Source organism: Macrobrachium nipponense, chromosome 6 (genome assembly GCF_015104395.2).
Source record: "Macrobrachium nipponense isolate FS-2020 chromosome 6, ASM1510439v2, whole genome shotgun sequence".
In the NCBI taxonomy this organism is placed as follows: domain Eukaryota; kingdom Metazoa; phylum Arthropoda; class Malacostraca; order Decapoda; family Palaemonidae; genus Macrobrachium; species Macrobrachium nipponense.
The window spans coordinates 104,285,820-104,312,613 of record NC_061108.1 but is presented as its reverse complement, the minus strand read 5'-3'; the positions used below and the strand labels follow the sequence as shown (position 1 = coordinate 104,312,613).

General features: G+C 43.8%; 1 protein-coding gene across 5 annotated transcripts in view; it reads right to left on the bottom strand.

Moving 5' to 3' along the window:
• Window positions 1-26,794, bottom strand: part of LOC135216804 (rab5 GDP/GTP exchange factor-like) — a 137,578-nt gene that overhangs the window by 98,887 nt on the left and 11,897 nt on the right. For all 5 annotated transcript variants that reach the window (XM_064252300.1, XM_064252297.1, XM_064252296.1 and 2 more), the window contains exon 2: window positions 12,835-13,029. In XM_064252300.1, coding sequence (XP_064108370.1) covers window positions 12,835-13,019 — 185 coding nt within the window. In that variant the 5' untranslated portion in view covers window positions 13,020-13,029. The remainder of the gene's footprint in view (window positions 1-12,834; window positions 13,030-26,794) is intronic.

Genomic DNA, 26,794 nt, shown 5'->3' with positions numbered 1-26,794 from the left:
CTGTTGGAACGCGGCTCGCGCTAGTCTGTTGGAGCGCGGCTCGCTGTTGGCTGTTGGAACGTGGCTCGCGCTAGCTTGCTGGCTGGCTCTCAGCCTCTCGTTCAGTGTTCTCTTAGTTTTCAGAGAACGAGCTAGATCGTCCGAACTCCAAACATGTACATTCTTCGTCTTTTCGGATGTACGATGAAGAAACGGAAGAAGAGACGCACTTTTTAAAGGATGCCTTTCCAATGGCTATCCCTGGCAGTCTAGGACGTTTTACAGATCCTGCCGAGGGAACGCCCGATCGGTGGGGATTCTCCATAACCTCCGTAAGGCTTTCGACTTTCCTTCTCCTCTGGGCTTGTGAGCTTGGAAGAGGTCTAGACCTGAGAGCGAGACAGAGCCGATCGGACCCACCCTCTACTAATTAGGACGCCTTTCCAATGGCGAACTTGGCAGTCTGGGACGTTCTACAGATCCTGCCGAGGGGACGCCTGATCGGTGGGGATTCTCCATAACCTCCTTAAGGCTTTCGACTTTCCTTCTCCTCTGGGTATGTGAGCTTGGAAGAGGTCTAGGCCTGGGAGCGAAACAAGAGCCGATCAGAACGCACCCTCCACTGCACTAACACTAAAATCACTTCTTACCTTTCAATAGCTCGTATTTTGAGCTACATTCCTTTGTCTTCAAATTGCAATATGAATTTGAAGATTCTGTGAAGTAAGAAGGAGATGAGGATACAACACTACTAGTATTGTTAATGCTCTAACTGCTCGTTAGTACGAGAGCTATAAAAACTTCTAAAGGAAGCGTAACTAATTCTATTCCTGACTTCCTCAAGAAGGAAGTTAGCTCAATCAATTCTAACATTTACTACACGTTATTATGAATAAATATTAAAATTTTCCTTCTTGCAAACTATGTGAGTGTCTACCGAAAAGTTCGGTAGTTACACGTAAACAATTCTTCGAAATTTTAGAAGCCAAAGTTATAAAAACAAATTAATATGCGTATGCCGAACCAAAGATCCAGTACTTCCCTGCAAAAGATAGCCCAGAAGATCGATGGCGATGAAATCCAAAAATCAAGTCAGGAGGAACTGCAAACGTTGTTTACATTCCAAGCGACAGAAAAAATATGAATAGAAAACGGGAATGGTTCCTAATCCTGCCACCCAGGGCAGGACGGTAGCTCACCTGACCTACCTGCAGCGTGTTTGCCGTGGAAATTTCGGAATTTCTGGTCGGGCGAACGGACGGAGTCTTAGCTATGTATATATCTGACAGGTAAGTTGATTGTATGAAAACCTTGTAGTCCATCGAGACTGGAGCCAACTGCTGTTCTTCGTCCACTCCGACGAAAGCGTCACTAATTTCCTCTTCAGACACTGGAGAAGTCGGAGGAAGTAAGGAAGAGTCACGAGCTTTATCAAAAGAGAAAGAGCGGCAAACAGGAAGAGTTCCCGCTTCCACTTGCGCTTGCGGTGGTGGAAAACTGACGTCCGTAGGGGCGCGCTTGGCGTCCGATGCCAATCTTCTGGCGCCAACTGAAGCGCGCTCGACAGCTACAGGTGCACACGTGGCGTCCACTGGCGCACGCTGAGCGTCCACTGGCGCGCGCTAAGCGTCCACTGTAACGCGCTGAGCGTCCACTGGCGCGCGCTTAACTTGCACCAAATCACGCTCGGCGTCCACTGAAGCGCGCTTGACTTTCACTGAAGCGCGCTCTGCATCTAAAGAAACGCGCTTCCTATCTACAGGTTTCGTAGTAGCGGATACAACCGCTTCTCGAGAGTGAGAAACTAATTTCTCACCTCCTCTAGAGAGCTGCTGGGGAGCAGAACGAATTCTAGAGGGAGAGTCAAACGGAGAGAGAGACGAGCGAGGAGAGGGAGAGGGAGAACGCCTCGACCTCTTCACAGGAAGATTGTCGTCCTTCCTACGGCGCCGTGGGAAAGTCTCTCTAGAAGAAAATACTTCTTGAAGTTGCTGCTGCAGCGACTGGAGAATCTTGCTTGTAGGTGAAGGCTCCTTTTCTGGGGAGGGGCTGATCCTGTGAGCAGGCGAGTGGCGAGGGGACGCCTTCTTCCTACTCCCAGGAACCGCCACTTCACGCACCTTAGAGCGACTGCAGCGCTCGAAAGAATCATCTAGGAAAGACTCCGCCTCCGAAGAATCCTTACGCTTCTTCTGCGGAGGAAAAGCAGCAAACGCACTATCAGGCGAAGAGCAAAGTTCCGGAGAACAACTTGGACATGAAGCGTCCCGAACACGAGCCGTCCTTTTCAGCAGACGTGATGCGGCATGAGAGCTCCACCCCTTGCGCGGGGAGGAAGCTTCCGAAGAGGAAAAGCACTCCTTGAGAAGACGTGCACGCGCACGCTCCTTGGCAGTCTGGGTTTCGTCAGAAGCTGCCGAAGGCACGCCAGATCGGTGGGGGTTCCTCGTAACCCTCCTTCGACTTTCGACATGCTCTCTCCCCGTAACCTGGGAGAAAAGCAGAGGTCAAGGTCTAGAGGCGGAATGAGGCTGATCTGACGCACCCTCCACTACACAAGGGGCACTTTCACTGCACTTTTCTTCACTTTTGCTCTCCAGAGCTAACACTTTTGATTCTAAGTTACGAATCGATTCAAGAATTAACGATAAAGTATTCCCTTCTACCGACACTGCTTCAGGGGCCGGAGGCAACACTACAGGGGTAGGAGCATAAACTAAAGAAGGAGGGTTAGCAGGAGAATCATTAAAATCTTGCCTACCCGAAACACTCCTGGAGGAAGACCTCCTTAACCTATCTCACTCAAGTTTCTTAAGATAGGTTTCATACGCCTTCCACTCAGACTCTGTTAATCTTTCACACTCCTTACAACGACTTTCAAACATACATTCATTCCCCCTGCAAACCTTACAAACAGAATGTGGGTCTACTGAAGCTTTCAGTAGCCTACCTCTACATTCAGACATAGAACAAAATCTAGCGCTAGCTGAACTAGACCCTGACATCTTGATCAAAGAAAAATCAATACCAAAATCAAATCAATCCAAAGTCAACGTGTGCCAAGCCACCGATCCAATTCAGATACCAAAGAAAAAAACCAAAAGGGATACTCAAGTAGCCAGTAAGTTTCCAAAATCTGGACGGAGGTGCTGCAAACGTTGTTTACAACACCGGTGACAGAAAAATTATGAATAGAAAATGGGAATGGTTCCTGATACCCGCCTCCCAGCGGCGGGAATGGGTACTAACCACCTGACTCCCACTGCGTGCGTCGTAAGTGTTTAAATTTCTGTCGGATTCGGAAAAATACAGCTATGTATATATCTGACAGGTAAGTTTCATGAACAAAACGTGTTGTAAAAATTTAATCCCGAATGTTATGAGCTTTTATATACCAAGCAAGAGAAGTGCAGACCATCCACATGAAACGGACTGTATATGTAGCAAAATGGTTTCTGCTGCTTGGTGATTTGAATGGAAGAGGCTGGGAAGAATAACTTAATATAAATTACAGATTTGTTTGCTAACATTATAACAGTTTTATCTTAAAATGTTTTATGTAATTTCCTACAAAAAGCTCTACCACACTATTTCACACATTCTAAATAATCCTCTGAACTAGGAACTAGCACCCAATCAGTATGCCACTTGACATATAAGAGCTGTAGCAAAATGGTCAATTTGCTTTCCATGACTGAACTGCTAACAATTTATAGCTGAGTTACAGTTCTAGGAATCCCTATGTGCAACTGCAATTTTTTATAGTACTTGGGATCAACAACACCAATCTTAAAACAGACGGTTCCTACCACTAACATATGCTATTTTGTTACAAGCTGTGTTAACATAATACACAAATATGTAAGTTGTACTTTATCTTCTCAAGTCCCTTTTTACAATATCATGCATCCAGTCTTATGGCTAAGGACAACCTTTCGACCTTGGCAAACTGAACTAGTACCTCATCATTTGTTGCAAGCACCACTGGCTTCATGAGCTGTGGTTACACTTCACATAAGCTAAGGAGATATCTGGCAACACCATAATACTGTTACTTCATATGCTACTTTATTAACATTACATTTGACACCTGGTAAAGGAGATTTGTCACACAAGAAAAATGACTGTTCATAGGCAGCAATGCAAACAGCCTCTCATTTCCTAATCAACTGCTACATTGTGGAACTGCCTGATGTCTCCTTAGCTCGCAGATGTGTACAGAAATTTATGAAGCCAACTGTATCAACAAAAATATGAATAGCACTTTTTTTTTTTTTTTTTTTTTTTTTGTCAAGTGATGGACCTCACTGCATGGCATTGTTATTATCTTCAGAGTACAAAAGATATTACAATTTACCATACACAGGATAATAAGAATAGTCTGCGTTGGCTTTGTTGCTAGTCCTGGTTACCAACAATTATAAAGTTGCACGTACCTACAGCAATTATTAAAGATGTCATGTAATTGCAGTAACCAATGATATTTAGAATGTTTAAAATTGAATACCTATTCATTTTACAATAGCAGTTTTAGCTTTAAAATGTCAATCTTCCTAAAACTTGAAAACCTTTAGTGATTATTAAATAAGCACAATAATAAACAAGGCTATATGAAAGCAAAATATTCCTTTTATGTACAATAAGAGACTATGACAGTACATAAAATATTTTAGAGACTAAGGATTATATGAACTTATATTATGAGATTTTTTCTTAAAACTTCAGTTCAATGAATCCCATTAAGTGATGAAGTCATAGTGTCATAAATGAAACGGTGCTTATTTTTCTAACCCATAAAACGACTGAGCACCAACATTCCCTTGATACAAATTTTAAGGGTTCAGAATGAACTTTTATGAAATTCAATAATTCACATTCTGAAATCTGTTTCCAATTTTTACTAAATATAACTTAAACTTCGTCTTTAAAATGTTCAATAAAGCACAATGCACTACACCACAACAGCTCTTAAATTAAGCTAAAAAAACACTAGACTATTGTTTGAGCTTCAAAAATTAAGTAAGCTTATCAGAAATTCATTGTCTCTTTTGACTTATCTATCAGCATAATACATCACTGATAACTAAGATGATAAAGTAATAACACATCTAACAATTTGAGCTAGCCCACCACAACTCCTGGCACAGAGAAACTCCTATCATCATCACTGGGCATCACACATTGAATTTAATTTTCTCTTCAAGGAGCATTCCAAGGGTATTGTAATTATTCGTGAAATTAACAATGTAATTACTGCAGTGTAGTCAAACACATTTTCTGGCAATCTTTTGCATCTTACTACCATAGTTAACTTCAAATAGTCAGCAGTGGCAACAGAAGTGAAGACACCCCAGTTTGTCATCTTGCAACCAAAGATTTGAATCTTTGTTGCATGGGAAGAATACGTAGTTTATCCAATACATTCAAAATCAATGACAATAAAATTAAATCAAAACAAGATGAATGATCAGCTAATGGTACTAGAAGTACACATTAGAGACAGTGTAAAAATATCCAAGGAATAAATGAATCCTTTAATTACTTTTGTTGTATAAAAATCTATCACATTTCACATTGGATAGATCTTTCACATTTATTCAAGTTACTCTGTAATCTTTTTAAACTAAACTTACTTGATAAAATATATTAATAGATAGTATTAACTTCTTGTTTTAGTTTAAGTTGGCCTTATAGAATTACAGGCTCTTGCTCATAGGGAGACCATAAAGTGTTCAGGACATCACTTAAAATACCTATTGATTACTCACTGAAGTAAGAAAATAACTGGTTTATTGCAATAAATATTTCAGCCCATAAGACAACAACTTTTAATGCTTTGACAAATAAAAAAAATAAAAAAATTTCCCTGTGACTTAGGTTAGCCTTCACAATATTTTATTCAACGATATGCAGAAGTTACAAGCATGTACGCAGTGGTCACTTATATGAACAATACTATATTTTTTTGTTTCAAGTTTCATTTTTAATAACAGTACACATACTTTAACTATTGAGGATAAAATGCTTTCTGACATAAATGATTAGGGCATTTGTTTATAGTCTTTTATAAACAACAATTAACTCATTTTAATAATGCCTTATAAAAATAAACTAATTGCATGTATGCTTTGTTGTAACATTCATCCCTCATCTTCATCATTGTCTTTTGTCAGATTTTTCCTTTATGAATTTTATGAGAAATGATTCTCTTTTTTCTCTCATATCTTGCGCACTTTTTGTTTGAATTCCAAAACAGTTCTAATTTTCATCTTTTTGCTTTTCCTTGATTTTCTGGACCTTTTTACAGGCCTTATGCCTATTATGTTCATATCTATTGTTCTTCTGCCTTACTTTTCATCACCCCTTCTTATTCCATGTCCAAATCATCTCACTCTATGAGATCTTAAATACAGTACCATACACAATCTTCCTCTTTCATGATGCATCTAGAAATACAGCCCCAAAAATAAATAAATAAAAAATAAAAATGGAAGCAATATATATATGTAACAGCTCTGTGCTGCAATGTACATTGAGTACTTAGCACCACATAATCGGCCACAAGAGAGTATGATAGCACCACCAACTCAGGATCCAATAAAGATCATATCTCACACTGAGTCTCATTCTCAAAACAGCAGACTATTACTCACTTTGCTTCATAGACTACTGAGACTGAGATTATGTCTGCCAAAAGACTTAATGAAATCTTTATAAAGAAACCTTCCAAGAAACCAAGAAAAGCCCAAAATTTCAAAGTAACAATGAGTATCATCACACACACAGAGAGAGAGAGAGAGAGAGAGAGAGAGAGAGAGAGAGAGAGAGAGAGAGAGAGAGAGAGAGAGAGAGAGAGAGATACCGTTACTGCCAATGAAATGCAACATTTTCATTTCACTTTATAAACATTAATGCAGGACAGAAATACCTCTGGTCCACTCACAAGCTGTAGATACTAATGAAATGGATCAAAAACGAAAATTCATAAAAATGTACCCCTAAGCCCATTAGCTATACCCACAAAAGCCTGAAGAATTTCCAGAATTTACAATAGGAGACGTAGCCTGGACACAGCCACTGAAATCTTCAAACAAGGAGGTTCAGTAGTTAACTATCAGTCCGGTCATTGGTACTCCCTCCAACCGGACGTAAACATTCCAGTTTGCTTTTGGCTCAGGTAACAGATTGTGGGGTGCCATGAGGTGGGCACTAAGTATAAAGGACCTACGTTTGTATAGTTAGGAAAAATACAATTTACTTTCAAAAATTGCGATTTGTTCCTACACAATACACAAACTGTCTGTCCTTTACAATAGGAAGACTCACTGATTGATGGGAGGTATCTAGGTGAATTCCAGTGAACCGAATGGGGTTTAGCCTACCTGGATTTCTCTTCCTAGTTCTTAAGAGCAAGGAAGAGGACCCAGCCACTAGCATCTGATCAGAGTTATGAAACTGCAAGATCAAAGTCAGTCTTCTGGGCTTTTCTCATAAAGGAGAGGTATGAGTCCCCCTTATGGAAAAGCTAAGAACCATATGTTGGAGACTATAAGGCAGATACAAGTTATGGGTTTGTCTTAAGTCAAGGCTCCCTTCCCTTCCTTGTAAGGAAGGGGTGGATATCTGCTTCTATTAACTAAAATAAGAAAATAGATTGGTTACGCTAAGGAGTGTCTTACCTGCATCTGCCCTCAATCCAGCATGTAATGATCTGCATTACTCTCTACCAGGAGGGAAAGAGTAGGATGAAAGAGATGAAAGGAGAGCCAATCACTCCACAGTCACGTTCATTCATACCGTACGAGGCGAGATGCAACTGGGTAAGCTACACACCTTATTGGGCAGCCACCACTAGTCCCAAGGAAAATAAGTTCAAGGATCAGGATCTGTGGGCAATATCCATAAGGTATAAGAAGAGAAGGTGGTCTGGCTTGCTCAGACACCCCAGTCTCAAAACCTGTTGAACCGACAGGTTCTCAAGGAATGCGAGGGATGGGGCAATGCCCCTGACCTTATGAGCTCTCAGACGAAGTGTCCAGTGTCATCACCAGCAGTAGAGTATGCCTTCTTGATCGTCTCACAAAGCCAGAAAGAAATAGTGTTCTTGGACATCATCTTGGAACCACAGGTGCTAATGAAGAGTGTCGATACTCAGGCCGGAGATGGCAATGATTATGTATCAGTTTAATCACAGTTATTTCATCTTTATTTTCTGTATTGGTGAAATGTGGTCAATGTTTAATGTACGGGAAACGTGTTTGATTTTAGAAAATGTCTTGATGTATATTTAAGTTGTGTTGTGACATCATAAGATGTGACATCATAGAAAACAAGATGGCAGCAACTTGGGGAGGAAAGGTACACAATAACAGTGTGTGCAGTAGAGGATTATCTTGAGCTGAAATATACAAGAGACTGAGGAACATGAACAAGTGGGTACATTGCACATTTGTGGCACAAGGAAAGATTAGGCTAGGAAAATATTCAAACTGGTAGCAGTAACGTGGTCAATTAAAGATGGCCAGTTCAGATAGTGAACAAAGGCAGATAAGATGGAAAAGGATTGTCCGAGATTTAGTGGGATACGAGCACAAAGGATGGAGAGGACAAGTCGAAGATTGGCTAGTGGTGTGTGGAGAAGTAAAATATCCGGGGATAGAGATAAGAATGAGCCTAAAGGGGAGAGCCCTAGAAGTAGCAGAAGGAACAGATAGAGATGAACTTAACCCTTAATGGATGGATAGCTTCTCAGGAGTAGTAATAAAAGGTTTGGTGTGGTGGACAGATTGATCCTGTAAATAAGCAAAATTAAGCACCATCAAACTGGAAAGAATCAGGCAGGAAAGAAGTGCCAATATACTTCTTAGAGCCCATAAATTCACTTTTACACTGGCTAAAATTAAGACTCTGTGGCTCATGCAAGCTTAGTAGCGATTTTGACTTCGAGGAGGAATGTACTGCTTCTCTGTCTTATATGATGTCTTTTTATAAATTTGCTCATAAATATACCAATGGGCTGCTGTTGGTTTTAATTCTTGTCTTTTACAATAATATGTCACTGTAAATGTAATTTTGCAAAGAAAGGAGCAAAGAAATATTAGAAAAAACATGTACAAATAAAAAAAGTTACTGAATCTTCGTTCTCGGTAAATTTAAGTAAATAGTACTTTCAACGAATATGCTAAGAATTTGTTACTGATTTTATTTCTTAACTGTTTTGATATTGTGTGAGCTGTAATTATAATTTTACAAAATGAAATAAAATTATTTATTAGGAAAAACATATAAGAGTTGGTAAAATTTACTACTGTCTTGTAAAAGAGCACAAGGGGTTGGTTGTAAATAGTAATTTTCAAACTCTCGTGAAAGGTAGGGATAATTTTCTAGAATTTTTTTTCCTTTCACCATGTGCATTTGCATATCTTAATCTTTCCACTGATGCGTTTTTTGTAAATTGGCTGACCTCAAAGTTTACCCAGCCTGAGGAGCTGCATACTGAATTTTTTACCCATCCACCAAGGGTTAAGGGTACAGAGGGTTCAAAGATAATCCTATCCAAGCTAGACGAAGTTTATCTGAAAGACATGCTAATGGAGAATTACAGTAAAATGAAAAACTACCTATTTTAAAATAGGAAGAGAATCTAGTGAAATGCTGAGACTTTTTAATTAGACACATAAAGGCAGATTCAGAGTGTAGCAGAGCAATGTGGAAAAGCATGCTTGAAGGAAAAGCTAAGAATTTTCATGTATTGGAACAAGCAAATCTCAAAAAATAAAAAACAAATGGTACTAGCAGCTTGTGGTCAAGGAAAGTTAGAATATAAAACAGAGTCACAACTAAAAAAAAGAATATTTGCAGGATTAGGGAATAAAAAGGAACAGGAATGGTGGGTCAGATGGCAATGCAAATTCTGGGAGAGAGGGGGAAAACCAGAGATATTGGGGATACTGGAACTGAGATATGGGGTGGAAGAAATCTCAAACAAAGAAGGGAAAGTAACATTATGTGCAATATGCAAATCAGAATGCCATTGGGCTAGGGATTGTCCTCAGAATTTTCAAAATAGGAAGAAAACAGAAACAAGAAAACAAGAAGAAAATAAGCGGAAAACAGAAACTGGACCAAAAGAAGTAGTTTATGTAGGAGAAGTTAGTAAAATGGAAGAAGTCTAGGGAAGAGGCTGATGCAATTTTATACACAGGATGTAAATCGACAGTTTGCGGGGAATTGCAACTAGCACGCTTTGCCGTGGGTTTGAGTCAGGAAGAGTTGAGGAGAATGAAGGATACTAGGACAGAGTCTAATAGTATTTAATATTGGTGAGTCATGTTATAAGTCAAAAGGAGTAGTGGAAATAGCAGTGATATTGAAAAACAAAAACTTTTATTATGCAGGGTGAAATATACCGTGGCTAATAGGTACAAAAAAAACCATAAGCAAAATGGGTAGGACCATAAATTTGAGAGAAAATTGTGTTATAATAGAAGTAATTAGGGGAAATGAAGATCAAGTTGAGATGACAAACAGGGTCATTCAAGATTACCAATAACGATAAGGATGGTAGAAGAATTATTATTACTGGAGGGTTGGAAGGGAAAAGGTCTAAGGGAAATTAAGGGCACCCTTAATTTCCCCCAGACCTTTTCCTTTGGGGGTGAAGAGGCTACCTCCCCTTCTTAGGCCGTGAAGCCTTCAAAGGGAGCGGCGAGGAGGAGGCAGATGACAACGACGAAGACGATGACACCTTCTTCGATCTCTTCTTCTTCAACAGCTTCTACAGGATCATGATCAGGGCTACCCTAGGAACATCAGCTACTCCGGCACCAGGAGCAGGACCAGGTTAAGGTGCAAGAGCAGGTACAGTTGGCACTGGCATCCCTGTCATTGCCATGGGAGACAGAGGAGAAGCAGGAAACCTGGATACTGCCAACGGTGGCACCTTGAAACCAGGAGGGGAGGGCACTGTGGGCATCAGACGGTGAATGGATTGCATACCCTGTTGGACACCCACCGATGCTTAAGAGGAGACGCTTGTGAGGTTATGAGACCACACCAGGTGTGGTAGCACATAGTAGCCAGGCTGGGTCATGGTAGCCATAGTGGTGGCAACTACAGCGTGGGTAGCAGTGCTGCTGGATGCTCAGTTCAGATGTGCCTGCAGCATCTCTACAGAAGAAGATCCCACAAGCCCAAGGAAAGACCATACCTGGCCTAGTCCCACCACCTCACCTGCAGAAGAAAAAGCCAGGTTAAGAGGGGTCCCACCTTGCTCTAAAGGATAACCTTCGAAGTGAGCAGAGACCCTAAGAGGTGTGTTACCCAGGTCCACAGCCACAGCCCCTCCCCTCCTCTTCCCCCCGTCGACTTGTCGCAGGAAGTAGAGAGAGAGGCCGCCCCCAAAGGGATGGCAGAGAGTACAGGACGGCTGCTGGAGAAGGGTACGAATACGAAGGATTAGTTATGTGTGAAGTGCTTGGGGGAGTACTAATACCCAACACAGGTTTAGGCATCCTATGTGTTGGCATCCTAACATATCTCCTCTTCCCAGAAAACTTCCCCCACTGGGATGCGGACCAAAGGGAACACTCCACACACAACACTTCACCATCACACTCACGCCCTCAGCAGGAAACTCAAAGGGAGTGAGGGTCTACAGTGGACCCCCGTATTCGCGTTCTCCAGATTCGCGGACTCACACATTCGCGGATTTCTCTCGGGAACGTTTCCCTGCATTATTCGCGGAAAATTCGCGCATTCGCAGTGTTTTTCTATGATAAATATCCACAAGTTCCTGGTTTTTTTGATGAATTTCATCATAAAATGTATTTTTTGTAATAAAACTATTAAAAAAACCAAGCATGAAAATTTTTAGTGGGTTTTTCGAGTTTTAACTAACAAAATAGGCTGTTTTTAACATTTTCCCCGCGAATACGGGGGGACCACTGTACGTCCAAAGAAGCACAGATTTTCCCGCACTTCTTGCTGTCTACCATGGGGCAACACCAGTTGGGAGCAGAGGGAAACATAGGCTTCAGATCCAAGGTTTGCTGAGCATTCATCACAAAAACTTACACAACCACTTGCTCGATAGAAAAATAAGGAAAAATTCCACAGGGAGATAAATATTGAAGATAACAGCAAACAATACTCAGGTAGAGAGCAGTGACAACACGTCTTTCCACACCAACGGCAGAAAGCAAATTGGAATGTTTACGTCCGGTCGGAGAGAGTACCAACGACCGGACTAGTACTTGACTTGTTTGAAGATTTCAACGGTTGTGTCCAGGCTATGCCAAGAGCATTTCCTATTGTAAAGGACCAATGGTTTCTATATCATATAGGAAAAAATTACAATATTCTAACATAACATGCATCAAGAATATACTAAAGTAGAAGCACATGAAAGAGTGGCAAAGAAGTGCATGAATGGTGCATGGAGGAAGTATCTGAAACTCTTATGTTGACACAATTATTGACTTCTATGAATTAGCAAAACAAGATATGATTACAGAGAGGATTGTTACGATATGTAGGTACATTACATAATATGTAAATACCAAGAATACCCAGCCGACAGTTCTCTTTCCAACAATGAAGACATACAAGAGAGTTCTTAATAAGGAAGAACAAAAGTTTCATTTGCACTATATCCCATGTTCAATAAATCTGCACATTTTACACAATTATGGTGCAATATAGAGTGAAGTGAATTAACTACAAGTGTTACATGTAAATGGAAGGCCTGAAGTAAATATACTAATGAGGATGATATAGAAAGTATGTAGACAACTGGCATTTAAAAAATGAAAAAACATGATGATGTAATCTACTGCAAATGTTGCAATTACTTACTTGCGGATTTTCTGAGTTGGGTCAAACACCGTCTTCCGTTGCTGGTTCTTCTGTACCAACTCCTTGTAACATTTTGAACAGTGTCCATCCCAAGCTGGGTTCCCATAGTAACCACAGCCTGTTCGGCAACGAAGCTCTACTTTACTAACATGGGGTCTAGCCCCAGTCCAAGCCGAATTAGACATTACTGTTGGTCTGGAACATAACAGTGAAATTAACTAAAATTAGCTTTACCTGTAATGCTACAGAACTAGAAGTACTATTACCCATATACAATCAGTACTCACAAACAACATACGTATACAGAACAGCATTAAAGAGGCCAGGAAAAAAATATTCTGTTCTCAAAAGGCTATTTCCTGGTTTAATTAACAACTTCATGGTTTTGTTTTCCTTGACTACTCCCACACCTGGCCAAGGTTGGCATTACAGTACGGCACAGTACGGTTGATATTTAGCCTATGTGCACAGTACAGAAGTATGCTACAATCATTTTACCAAAGTACGGTGCGGTACAGTTCAGGTACAGAAAAAATGAACAAATTCCATACCTTACCTTACTTTGTTTTTCTTAACAAGATCCTTAAATAGAGGAGGTCGTGGTTTGAACAATATTATTTTTATGCAAAGAGTCATAATACTGGGAAATATTTTGAATAAGATTTCATACATTGTATTACATGTACCAAATAAATAGTTTCTTGGCAAAATATGTTTTATGAATCCAAAAGTTAATACTCTTAGTCTAAGTTGAAAACAAGGGAACAATATTAATAATAACTAGTAATACTATAGCAAATTTTTTTAATTTACTAATATTCTAAGCAGCAGCAGCAGTAGTAGCTATTACTTTTTTTATCTTAAGGTCTAAAAATAAGGAAATTATTTCTTACTTTCTTCCATGACTATTGACTTGGGTTAGGAGGAATCATACTGCTAATACTATCATCATCATTATTATTATCATTGCAACAACTGAATGCTATATGGACAAGTACATATAAAGTCCCTCTGTTAATTTACACCTGTTAACATTGAAATTTTAATAAAGAAGAGATTTTACTAATGTAGACTGAGTTAGCTCATAGTACGATAAGGGTGCGAAATTAAGGTACGTTATCTTTACCGTAACGTACGGTGCTGAAAAATTATCGAGGGTACGGTACAAAATTACGGTTCGGTATTTTAGCCAGGTACGAAGTACGGAAAAACATTCAGTACCGTACCATACTACCAGCCATGCACCTAGCTGAACTGAGATAGATGGGAATAGCAGCACAATGTGAAGTGAAGATGAACAAGGATACAAAGGGTTAATGTGTACCTAAGAAAATTAATGGAAAGGAAGAGAGGTGCTTTAAAGGAAAAATTATATATGGTATAAAGAAATGGAAGTAATATGTAATTACATGGTGATGGTGCAAAGCCTTAAAGTTAAAAAAATGATATTGTTATAATACAATAAAGTTTCATACATACTTACCTGGCAGATATATACATAGCTAAGACTCCGTCGTCCCCGACAGAAATTCAAATTTCGCGCCACTCGCTACAGGTAGGTCAGGTGATCTACCGGCCTGCCCTGGGCGGCAGGACTAGGAACCATTCCCGTTTTCTACTCATATATTTTCTCTTCCACCTGTCTCCTTGCGGGGAGGCTGGGTGGGCCCTAATTGTATATATCTGCCAGGTAAGTATGTATGAAACTTTATTGTATTATAACAATATCATTTTCATACAATCAACTTACCTGTCAGATATATACATAGCTGATTGGCACCCTTCGGTGGAGGGTAAGAGACAGCTACTACTGGAATAGACAGGAAAACAACATCTGTTGTAGGTATAAAATAAAAACCTTGGTTCCTACCTGATAGGTGGTAGACTTCGTGGGTGTTTGTCCCGTAGTCTGCATCACCTCAAGAAACTTTAGCGAGATATGTGATCTATGGCCAAGAATTCTTGTGGGTCTGCCGAAGGGGTCTTATCCACTTACTCGGCAGAGCCTGAAAGGACTTTGTCAATGGGTGCTGATCCACTTATATGACAATACACCTTACTAAGGAGCACACAACCAATCCCGACCACCTGATCCTAACCACCATGTTAGTATTAAAAATTGCTCCGAGTTATCCCCAACTCTTCGCAACAACCGTAACTCAAACCAAATTGCACACGCACACAATAATTTCAAAAAAATTTTCATCTATTACAAGATATCACAAGAGTTCCTTACTGAACGGAAGTGACTGGCCGCTTGTGCGGTAACTGCACTTGTTCAGCAGAAAGTCTAGAACATATCTATTAGACTTAAGTAGTAAAAAAAAATGATATTGTTAAGATACAATAAAGTTTTGTACATACTTACCTGGCAGATATATACTTAGCTATAGACTCGGTCGTCCCGACAGAATTTCAAAACTCGCGGCACACGCGACAGGTAGGTCAGGTGACCCACCATTCCCGCCGCTGGGTGGCGGGGTCTGGAACTATTCCCGTTTTCTAAGCCATAATTTCTCTTCCACCTGTCTCCTGAGGGGAGGCTGGGTGGGCCATTAATCGTATATATCTGCCAGGTAAGTATGTACAAAACTTTATTGTATCTTAACAATATCATTTTTGTACAAGTAACTTACCCAGCAGATATATACTTAGCTGATTGGCACCCTTGGTGGCGGGCAAGAGACAGCTAAAAACAAAATAATACTTAAACTAAATACATTAAAAAACAGGGAAAAAACAACCTATGTTCTTGGATAACATAATCCATAGTTCCTACCTTATTGGGCTGAAGACTTCATGACTACTGTCGATGAGTCTGCTTGCCTCAAGAGTTTCAACGAGGAATGAACCTATGGTTGAATAACTCTTTGGATCGTGTCAATGGGGGCTAGCCCGCTTACGCGACAGAGCCTATACTGGATCGTACCAATGGGGGCTGACCCACTTACATGGTAGAGCCTTGACCTTTTGTCATATCAATGGAGACTCGCCCTCTTACATGACAGAGTTAAGGTTATTAAACAAATCACAAAGAGCACTGAAGCCAATCCCGATCACCTGACCATGTTAGTCTTGTTACAATCTATGAATTGTAAGAGGGTCCCTATTCCCTCTGACAATTAACCAATAAAAACAACCACCAATAAACAGTAATTTAAGCCTTAAACTAAATAGGAAGGATTAGCCTCAGCCCCTTCTCCCAGCACTGAATTCGCCGAAACATACGCTCCCAGAGCAAAGCACTTTTCGTACGAAATTTTAACGTCTCTTAGGTAATTCGAGGCGAACACCGAATTACATCTCCAAAATGTCGATTCTATAAGAGTCTGAAGCGACCATGTTTTGTGAAATGCCATAGACGTAGCTATGGCTCTCACTTCATGAGCTCTCACTCTGAGAACCTTGAAATGCTCTTCTTCGCATTTAAGGTGAGCTTCCCTTATTACATCTTTTATGAAGAATGTAAGGGCGTTCTTAGAAATCGCTCTTTTCGGATCTCTTACAGAGCACCAAAGACTTTCATCTGTACCTTTCAGCAACTTCTTCTTCTCCAGGTAGAACTTGAGTGCCCTGACTGGACACAAAGTCCTTTCTAGTTCTCTCCCTGTAATGAAGATATTCCTTTTATCTCAAAGCTTCTTGGCCAGGGCTTTGAGGGATTTTCATTTTTCGCTAGAAAAAATGGTTGAAAGGAGCAAATCGCTGAATCCTTCTTAAACCCCACTTTACCTTCCAAAGCTTGCAACTCGCTCACTCTCTTGGCTGTTGCTAACGCAAAAAGGAATAAAGACTTTCTTGTTAAGTCTCTAAACGAAGCTGCGTGAGAAGGTACAAATTTCTCCGACATTAGGAACTTGAGGACCACATCCAAGTTCCAGCTAGGCTTCTTGATTACATGTTCTTTCGTGGTCTCAAAAGACCTTATAAGGTCATGAAGATCTTTATTGTTTGTCAGATCTATTCCTCTATGTCAAAAAACTGAGGCCAGCATACTTCTGTAACCCTTCACTGTTGAAACTGCCAGGTTACAGTCTTTTCTCAAATATAGGAGAAAATCTGCGATTTCAGTTACAGAGGTACTGGAGGAGGATATTTTCTTTTCCTTACACCATCTTCTAAACAACTCCCACTTCGACTGATATACTTTAGAAGTGGAGACTCTTCTGGCTCTTGCAATAGCCTTCGCCACTTCTCGTGAAAAGCCCCTTGCTCTGACAAGTCCTTCGACAGTCTGAAGGCGGTCAGACTTAGAGCGGGGAGGTTTTTGTGAAACCTGTCGAAGTGGGGTTGTTTGAGAAGATCGTTCCTTAGTGGAAGCGATCTTGGAAAATCCACTAACCACTCAGCATCTGTGAACCAATCGAGAGCCGGCCAAAAGGGAAGGGACGATGAGGGTCATTCTTGCTCCTTCCGAGCAAGCGAACTTCCTCAATACTTCTCCTACTATCTTGAAAGGAGGGAAGGCGTAAGCGTCCAAGCCCGTCCAATCTAGCAGAAAGCTGTCTACTGCTACTGCTTGAGGATCCGAGATCGGGGAGCAATAGGTTTCTAACCTGTGATTCTTGTTGGTCGCGAACAGGTCTATATTGGGCCTTCCCCACAGATGCCAAAGTTGTTGGCAAATCTGAGGATTGAGAGTCCATTCCGTGGGTAGGACTTGTTCTTTTCTGCTTAACAGATCTGCCCGGACATTTTTTCTCTCCCTGCACAAACCTTGTGTGGAGGAGAGATCTTCCTTTCCTGTGCCCAAATCAGCAGATCCTTTGCTGATTCGTCGGGAAAATAAAAAGAATGGCGGTCCTCCCCCCTTGTTTCTTTATATAAGCGAGGGCTGTTGTGTTGTCCGAGTGAATCTGAATCCCCATACCTGAGACCTGTTCCTCGAAATGAACCAAAGCTAGATGAATGGCTGTTAGCTCTTTCTTGTTTATGTGCCAGGACACTTGTTCTCCTTCCCAAATGCCTGACACCTCTTGCTAACCTAGGGTCGCTCCCCACCCTGAATCTGAGGCGTCTGCAAACAACGCTAGGCGAGGGTTCTGTAAGCGAAGGGAGATTCCTTTGCTTAGTTTCTGTGGATCTAACCACCAACGGATATTCTCCTTGATCCGTTTCGAGATTGGAAAAGTCTCTCCCAGATTGTAGGACTTCCAATCCCACTTCTCCTTCAGATAAAATTGAAGGGGTCGTAGGTGAAGTCTTCCTAAGGAAACGAACTGTTCCATCGAGGAGAGGGTCCCTAGCAAGCTCATCCATTCCCTCGCGGAACAATGTTCTTTCCTTAAGAAGACTGACACCTTTTCTAGGCAGCATCCATTCCTCGCGGAAACAATGTTCTTGCTTACGAAGGACTGGACACCTTTTCTTCTAGGCAGTGTTCTCTCCTTTCCTGCGAAGGATACGCTAGAAAATCCCGAGAATCCATCTGAATCCCCAGATAGACAATACTTTGCTGGGGAGTCCAGCATGGGGGAGATTTCCCCTCCGTGATTTACTAAAAGTCCTAAGGGGGGGGGAGACCGTTGGGGGGGGGGGGACTTTGTCCCAACTTTAGAGTAATAAGAATATCGTCCTCCAGACATTTTTTCTCCGATTGGGCTCTTATTAGCCAATTGTCCAGATATAACGATATCCTGATCCCTTCCAGATGTAGCCAATAAGCTACATTCTTCATGATGTCCGTAAAGACTTGAGGGGCAGTCGAAAGTCCGAAGCACATCGCTCGGAACTGGAACACTTTCCCTTGGAACATGAACCTCAGATACTTCCTTGCTGCCGGATGAATTGGCACATGGAAATACGCATCCTGAAGGTCCAGGGACACCATCCAGTCCCCTGGACGAAGAGCAGATAGAACAGAGGAAGACGTCTCCATTGAAAATTTCTTCAAGACAAAGAAATTCAGGGCACTGACGTCTAGAACTGGTCTCCATCCCCCCGATGCTTTCGGTACCAGGAATAGCCGATTGTAGAATCCTGGAGACTGGAGATCTTGAACCAGTTCTACCGCTTCTTTGGAAATCATCTGTTCCACTGCTTGCAACATAGCAAGCTTTCGGACCGGATCCGAGTATCTTGCGGTCAACTCCCTTGGAGTTGTCGTCAAGGGAGGATTTCCCTGAAGGGGATCAAGTATCCTTTTTTTCAGGATAGAGAGGGACCAGGAGTCCGCTCCCTTCTGCGCCCAGACTTTGGCAAAGTGGAGTAGCCTGGCGCCTACTTTCGTCTGGAGGACTTCCTGTTCATCTAGACTTCCCGAAGGACCTTCTAGATGGTCTACTCTTTCTCTCTGGTCTTCTACCTCTAAGAGGGGCTCTAGAAGAGGAGGCCCCTCGAAAGGGCTGAACAAAAGAGGGTCTCTCTTTCTTCTCTAAAGGCACTGCCGGCCTAAACTTCTTGGCTGAGTGCGTGAGGAGATCTTGAGTTGCCTTCTCCGTAAGAGATTTCGACACCTCTCTAACCGTCTCTTGTGGAAAAAGGTGCGGGGATAAAGGAGCAAAAAGAAGAGATGTCCTTTGCAAGGGTGATACTGCTCTTGCTAAGAAAGAGCTAAAGACAGATCTCTTCTTCAATACTCCCGTTCCAAAAAGAGAGGCAACTTCCACAGAACCGTCCATGACCGCTCGGTCCAGGCAAGCCAGGACGCTCGAAAGTTCCTCCATGGAAACAAAGTCAGTGTCCTGAGCTCTCTTCGCTAATGCTCCTAAAGCCCAGTCCATAAAGTTGAAGACTTCTAGGGTTTTTAAAGAGGCCCTTTAGAAGGTGGTCCAGCTCACACATGCCCCAACCAATGTCGCCTTAGCAGACAGCAACGACTTCCTCCTAGCAGAGTCCACTAAGGAAGCAAAATCCGCATCCGCGGAAGAAGGCAGACCTAACCCCATCGGCTCTTTGGTCTCGTACCACCTTCCTGGTTTGCCTGTTAACTTGGAAGGAGGGCAGGAAAAAACTGTCTTGCCCGCTTCCCTTCTGGAAGTCAACCACTCTGAAAAAGTTTTTAATGCCTTTTTCATACAAAGAGCGGGGCGCATCTTAACGAAGGAAGACGATTTGAGAGCTTTAGTGCTGGACATCAACGATCCTGGTGAAGGAGGGTCCGCAGGATGAAGGGAGTCTCCGAACTCCTTTAGCAGCAAAAGAGAAAGTCTCTTGTAGTCCGAAACTGCTACATCTACAGGCTCTTCGTCTTCCGATACCTGGTCCAAGTGATCTACAGAAGGAGATAGTTTTGGAGTGATCTGGCTCTTCCCGGGAGAAGAACTCCTTTCCCGAGAAGGGGAGCGAGGAACATTAGCACTCCTATACGAAGAGTTGAGGCTCTGTCTGTCGGAAACACTCTTGTGCCTACTAGACTCTTGTTGTCTAGGTTCGTCGGGTTCGTGGCTCTTGCTAGGCTCCTGGCGTCCTGATTCAGGGCGCTTGAAAAGATCCCCGCGTCCTGATTCCTGACGCTTAACAGGCTCTTGGCGCCCTAACACTTGACGCCTAACGTACTCCTGGCGTCCTGTTTTCTGGCGCCCTACTCCTGGCGCCCTGACTCCTGGCGGCCCTGATCCTGGCGCCCGGGACTCCTGGCGCCCTGACTCCTGGCGCCTGACTCCTGGCGCCAGACTCTTGGGCGCCCCGACTCCTGGCGCCCTGCTCCTGGCGCCCGGACTCCTGGCGCCCTGACTCCATGGAGTCCTGACTCCAATGGCGTCCTGGCTCATAGCGTCCTGATTCCTGCCTTCTAGCAGAATCCTGACGTCCTGAATCCTGTGTTCTAAGAGGCTCTTGACGCCCTTTCTTGCGTCTTGCTGCCTCTTTGCGCCTGTCTGGCTCCTGGTCCTGAAGACCCAAGGGATCCTGATACCTAAATCGGTTTCCCGGTTCCTTGCACCTAAACCGATCGAGACTTCTGCTCGATTCGCTGTGTCTAAGAGGGCGCTTCGGGGAAGACAGCCTATAGGGCGAAAGGGCTCTTCTCTCAGGAGAACAACTCCTATCAGACGAGTCTCTCGACGAAGGCGATAAACGCCCTGGAGATCGTGAGAGTTCTCTCCTATACGAAGCAGGAACGCTTAGCGGAACTCTTAACAGGGAGCGAGACATCCTTCCTCCTTGTTAGGAGTCCTTAGCAAAAGAGCCTACGAGCGAAGCTAACTGCTATTGCGATTGACCAAAAACTTCTTGGTAGGATCCTGAAGAGCAGGATCCTCTTGTCTCGTCTTCTTAGGTCCCGAAGGCCAATCCTCGGGAAAACGCTCTGGGCTGGAGTCAGCCGCGTCTCCTTTAGGCGCCTTCCAGGCTCTCTTCAAAGGGCGCGAAAGGGAGGCCGAACTCCATCCTCGTTTAGGAGAGGAAGAGTCTGAGGCCGAAAAACACTCCTTTAGGACGCCTTTTCTACGGCAATCCGAGGCAGCCTGGGACTTAACAACAGGATCTGCCGAAGGGACGCCTGACCGTTGGGGATGTTCTGCATCCTCCCTGCGGCTTTCGACATTCCTCCTCCCCTGGGTCCTGGGAGTTTGGAAGAGGTTCTAGGCCTAGGAGCAATGAGGAACCGGTCAAGACGCCCCCTCCACTGCACTGGGGACAATGCACAAATCACTATCACCACTCTTACCTTGGTTTAGAGCTCGTAGCTGAGCTTGAAGTTTCTTAATTGAAGCTTTTACATTTTCCCTCTCTGACGAAGAATCTTTGGATTCAGAACAGGGAGAAGCAGCTGAGGCTAAGGGAAAATTGTTAGAAGGAGAGTTAATTTCTTGTTCTAAGGAGCAAGATCTACTAGATGACCTAGCTGAAGCCTTTCTCACTCTATCTCTCTCAAGCTTCCTAACATATGATGATAATTCCTTCCATTCAAGCTCCGTAAGGTTCTCGCATTCCACACAGGTGTTAATAAAAGAACATTCATTCTCCCTGCATTTAGTGCAAATACTATGAGGATCCAATGCCAATTTAGGCAGCCTAACCTTACAGTCTTCCCTACTGCAAACTCTAAACATAGGTGAAGCCTTAGCGTCAGACATCGTGAAAGAGTAGTCAAAACCAAAGTCGAAAAACAGTCCACAATAAGCGTATGCCAAGCCAGAGAAAAAACAGAATACGTCACCAAAAAACCAATCCAAATTCTCGGCAAACGAGTTGAAATCCAAGATGGAGGAACGAACAATAGGTGTTGTCCGTTCAACCGACAGAGAAATTATGGCTTAGAAAACGGGAATAGTTCCAGACCCCGCCACCCAGCGGCGGGAATGGTGGGTCACCTGACCTACCTGTCGCGTGTGCCGCGAGTTTTGAAATTCTGTCGGGACGACCGAGTCTATAGCTAAGTATATATCTGCTGGGTAAGTTATTTGTACAAAAATTAAGGATTGTTGTCAGCTCCTGTACCCAGGATTGTGCCCGCAGACACAAAAGGACCTAAGGAAAAACATTTTTCATAGGTCACACGCACGTCCTTCAAATAGTGAGAAGCAAACACAGAATTACATCTCCAATATGTCGCTTCCAAGATATTCTTCAGTGACATATTTCTCTGAAAAGAGAGAGACGTCGCCACTGCTCTCACTTCATGAGCTCTTACTCTCAGGAGTTTTAAAGAATCATCCGTGCAAGCCTTATGAGCGTCCGTAATTACGTTCCTGACAAAAAAGGCTAAAGCATTCTTAGACATAGGTCTTGATGGATCCTTCACTGAGCACCAAAGACCTTGTCTAGAACCTCCCAACTGTTCCTTTTTCTGTAAGTAAAACTTTAACGCCCTTACTGGGCAAAGAGACCTCTCCGGTTCCCTGCCGACGAGACCCGATAATCCTTTTACCTCGAAGTTTCTCGGCCAGGGATTCGAAGGATTTTCATTTTTCGCCAAGAATAATTCCTTGAAGGAACAGATGGCTGAATCTATATTGAACCCGACTTTGTCACTAAGGGCGTGCAGTTCACTAACTCTTTCGCCGTCGCCAGTGACAAAAGAAATAAACATTTTCTCGTTATATTACGAAACGAGGCCAAATGTAGGGGTTCAAATCTCTCTGAAGCCAAGAACTTCAGCACTACGTCTAGATTCCAGTTAGGGGGAGAAGTAATCTTAGACTTCTTGGTCTCAAAAGACCTAATCAGATCATGCAGATCTTTATCGTTTCCCAAATCTAGGCCTCTATTCCTAAAGACGGCCGATAGCATACTCCTATAGCCCTTTATCGTGGCTACGGAGAGCTGCGATTCTTCTCTCAGAAATAACAGAAAATCAGCTATTTCTGTTACAGAGGTACTGGAGGAGGACAACTTCTTCGACTTACACCACCTTCTAAAAACTTCCCACTTGGATTGGTAAACCCGGATAGTGGAAGTTCTCCGGGCTCTAGCGATCGAGCTTGCTGCTTTGCTAGAAAAGCCTCTCGCTCTGACAAGTCTTTCGATAGTCGAAAGGCAGTCAGAGCGAGAGCGGGGAGGTTTTGATGAAACCTCTCGAAGTGTGGTTGTCTGAGAAGATCCCTCCTTTGTGGAAGGGATCTGGGGAAGTCTACTATCCACTCCAGTACCTCTGGGAACCACTCTTGAGCTGGCCAAAAGGGGGCTATCAGGGTCATTCTTGTCCCCTTTGAAGTCACAAACTTCCTGAGCACTTGCCCCAGAATCTTGAATGGGGAAAAAATGCGTAAACGTCTACCTGAGACCAATCTAGCAGGAAGGCGTCTACTGCTAGAGCTCTGGGATCTTCCACTACTGAACAGAAGACTTCCAGTCTCTTCGAGAGGAACGTGGCAAAGAGGTCGACATGAGGAGTCCCCCAAAGAGACCAGAGCTTGTGGCAAACGTCTGAGTGGAGGGTCCATTCGGTATGAAGGACCTGGTTCCTCCTGCTCAGCCTGTCCGCTCTTACGTTCCTTACTCCCTGAAAGAACCTCGTCAATAGAGAGATGTTCCTTTGCGATGTCCACAGCAGGTCTCTTGCGAGTTCGTAAAGGGCATACGAGTGAGTACCTCCTTGCTTCCGAATGTATGCAGAGCGGTTGTATTGTCCGCATTCACTTGTACTATTTTGTGTCACACTAACGGTTCGAAGCTCTTTAGAGCTAGGTGTACAGCCAACAGTTCTTTGCAGTTTATGTGCCAGGACACTTGAAGAGCATTCCAAGTGCCTGACACTTCTCTCTTTCCCAAAGTTGCTCCCCAACCTTTTTCCGACGCGTCGGAAAACAATACAAGGTTTGGGCTCTGTATTTCCAGGGAAGTACCCTTGTTTTCCCTCAGTGGGAGTAACCACCATTCTAGATGGCGTTTATCAGATCTGGAATGGGAAAAACTGTCCGAGAGGAGTCCTGTCTTCATGTCCACGAACTTCTGAGGAAGAACTGAAGAGGACGGAGATGAAGTCTTCTAGATGAAAGAACTGTTCGAGCGAGGAAAGGGTCCCTAACAGGCTCAACCATTCCCTCGCCGAAGTACGTTCCTTCCTTAGGAAGAGAGAGACTTTTTCTAAACCTCTCGCTAGTCTCTCTTGAGAAGGAAATACTCGAAAACCCGAGAATCCATCCGAATCCCAGATAGACCAAGTTCTGGCTGGGGATCAGTTGGGACTTCTCGAGGTTCACGAGTAATCCTAATGTCTTTATCAGGTTTAGTGTCACAGTCAGGTCCTCCAAACACTGTTTCTCTGACTTTTGCTCTGATAAGCCAGTCGTCTAGGTATAGAGATATACTGATTCCTTTCAGATGAAGCCATCTCGCCACATTTTTCAAAAGGGTTCGTGAAAACCTGAGGCGCCGTAGACAGGCCGAAACACAAGGCTCTGAATTGGAAGATCCTTCCCCCCGTCATGAAACGGAGGTACTTCTTCGACGAAGGATGGATCGGGACGTGAAAATAGGCGTCCTGGAGATCCAGAGACACCATCCAATCCCTTGGCGAAGAGCCGCAAGGACTGAAGCAGAGGTTTCCATGGAGAACTTCTGTTTTCTGAACAAACTTGTTCAGAGCGCTGACATCCAGAACTGGTCTCCAGCAGCCCCCGAGGCTTTCGCAACCAAGAAAAAAGACGATTGTAAAACCCTGGGGAGCTTTGATCCAGCACTAGTTCTATAGCTCTCTTGTCCCAAATATCGATCCACCATTTTGTTGCAGAGTTCATCTTTCAACACAGGGTCCTTGTAATTGGCGGACAATTCCCTCGGAGTTGACGTCACGGGAGGATTGTCCAGGAAAGGAATGAGATATCCCTTCTGAAGCACCGACATCGACTAAGCGTCTGTGTCGATGAGAGTCCAGGCTTCCGCAAATCCCCGGAGCCTGGCACCTACTGGTGTTTGGAGGAGCGCCACTTCACTTTCCCCTTTTAAAGGGGCGGAACGAGGCTCGACCTCTCTTCTCGGTCGTTTTCCTTTTAGCGGTAACTCTAGTGGGACGGGCCTCCTCGAAAGGGCCGAACAGGAGTAGACACCCCTTTCTTTTCTCCCACCATCACTGGTCTCTTCTTCCTGGACGATTGCAGGAAGAAGATCCTGTGTCGCTTTTCTCGTCAGAGATCGGGAAATATCCCTCACCAACTGTGAAGGGAACAGAAAAATCAGACCTAGGGGCGAATAACAAAGCTGCTCTTTGCGAATGTGATACTGCTTTCGTCAAGAAAGCGCTAAAAACAGATCTCTTCTTCAAGAGACCTGCTCCAAATAAGGAAGAAACTTCCCCTGAGCCGTCCTGCACCGCCTTGTCAATACATGACAAAATTGCCAGGAGTACGTCCGGTTCTAGCCCTTCAGGGGCATGAGCCAATTCTTGGACATCCACCCCAAGGGACCAATCTAGGAAGTTAAAGACTTCTAGAATGTGAAAAAGTCCCTTGAGGAGATGATCCAACTCTGAAAGACCCCAAGTAATCTTAGCAGTATGAAGGCTATGTCTCCTGGATGCATCTACCAGACTGGAAAGTCAGCTTCAGCCTGAAGCTGGGAGTGTGAGACCCATATTCTCCCCAGTCTGGTACCAAATCCCTCTCTTGCCCGTAAGTCTAGCGGGAGGCATGCAAAACACTGTCCTTACTAGCTCTTTCTTAGTTAGCATCCAGCTATCCAGCGATTGAAGAGCTCTCTTCATAGAAATCGTCGGTCTCATCTTCAAGAAAGCCGATGATTTCGGCGTCTTAGAGCATGAAAAAAGTGAACGAGGCGAAGGAGGAGCGGCAGGGATCAATGCATCTCCGTATTCCTGGAGAAGGAGAGCTGTCAAAACTTTGTAGTTAGACAGTCCTTCTTTACCGTGAGACTCGTCCTCTGAGTCCTCTTCCAAAATCGGATCAGAAGGAGAGGCCACTTCCCGTTCCGGGTCTCTGCCGTTCAAAAACTCTCTCTACGGGTAGACAAACTCCTAATAGGAGAGGGGCTAAGAGTGTGTAAAGAGCTCCTATGCTTGGCTGGCTCTTCGCGCTTGGCTGGCGCCTCGCGCTTGGCTGGCGCCTCGCGCCTGGCTGACTCCTCGCGCTTGGCTGGCGCCTCGCGTCTGGCAGGATCCTCGCCCCCTGGCTGCGTCTCGCGCCTGACTGACTCCTCGCGCTTGGCTGGCGCCTCGCGCCTGACTGGTGTCTCGCGCCTCTCAAAGCTCTCGCGCCTGGTTGGCGTCTCGCGCCTTTCTGGTGCCACATCCTTGTATGTCAGATGCTTGTCTGGGGCCTCGCGCTTGGCTGAATCCTCACGCCTGGTTGTTACCTCGCGCTCGGCTGAAGTTGCTGGTCTGGCAGACGTATCCCATCTGGGAGTAACCTCGCGCCTGTAAAGCGTTTCTCGCTTGTCCGACGCTCTAATCCTAGAAGACGCTTCTCGTCTGTAGGACGCCTCGCGCATGACTGGCGCGACGCGCTTGTCTGGCGAATCAAAATCGTCCAAAGAGTCTCTATCCGAGTAATTCTCAACAGACTCACGTCCCACAGGAGCCTCACTCCTGGCGGGGGAGAAGGAAGACGAGTCTTCTTGACCG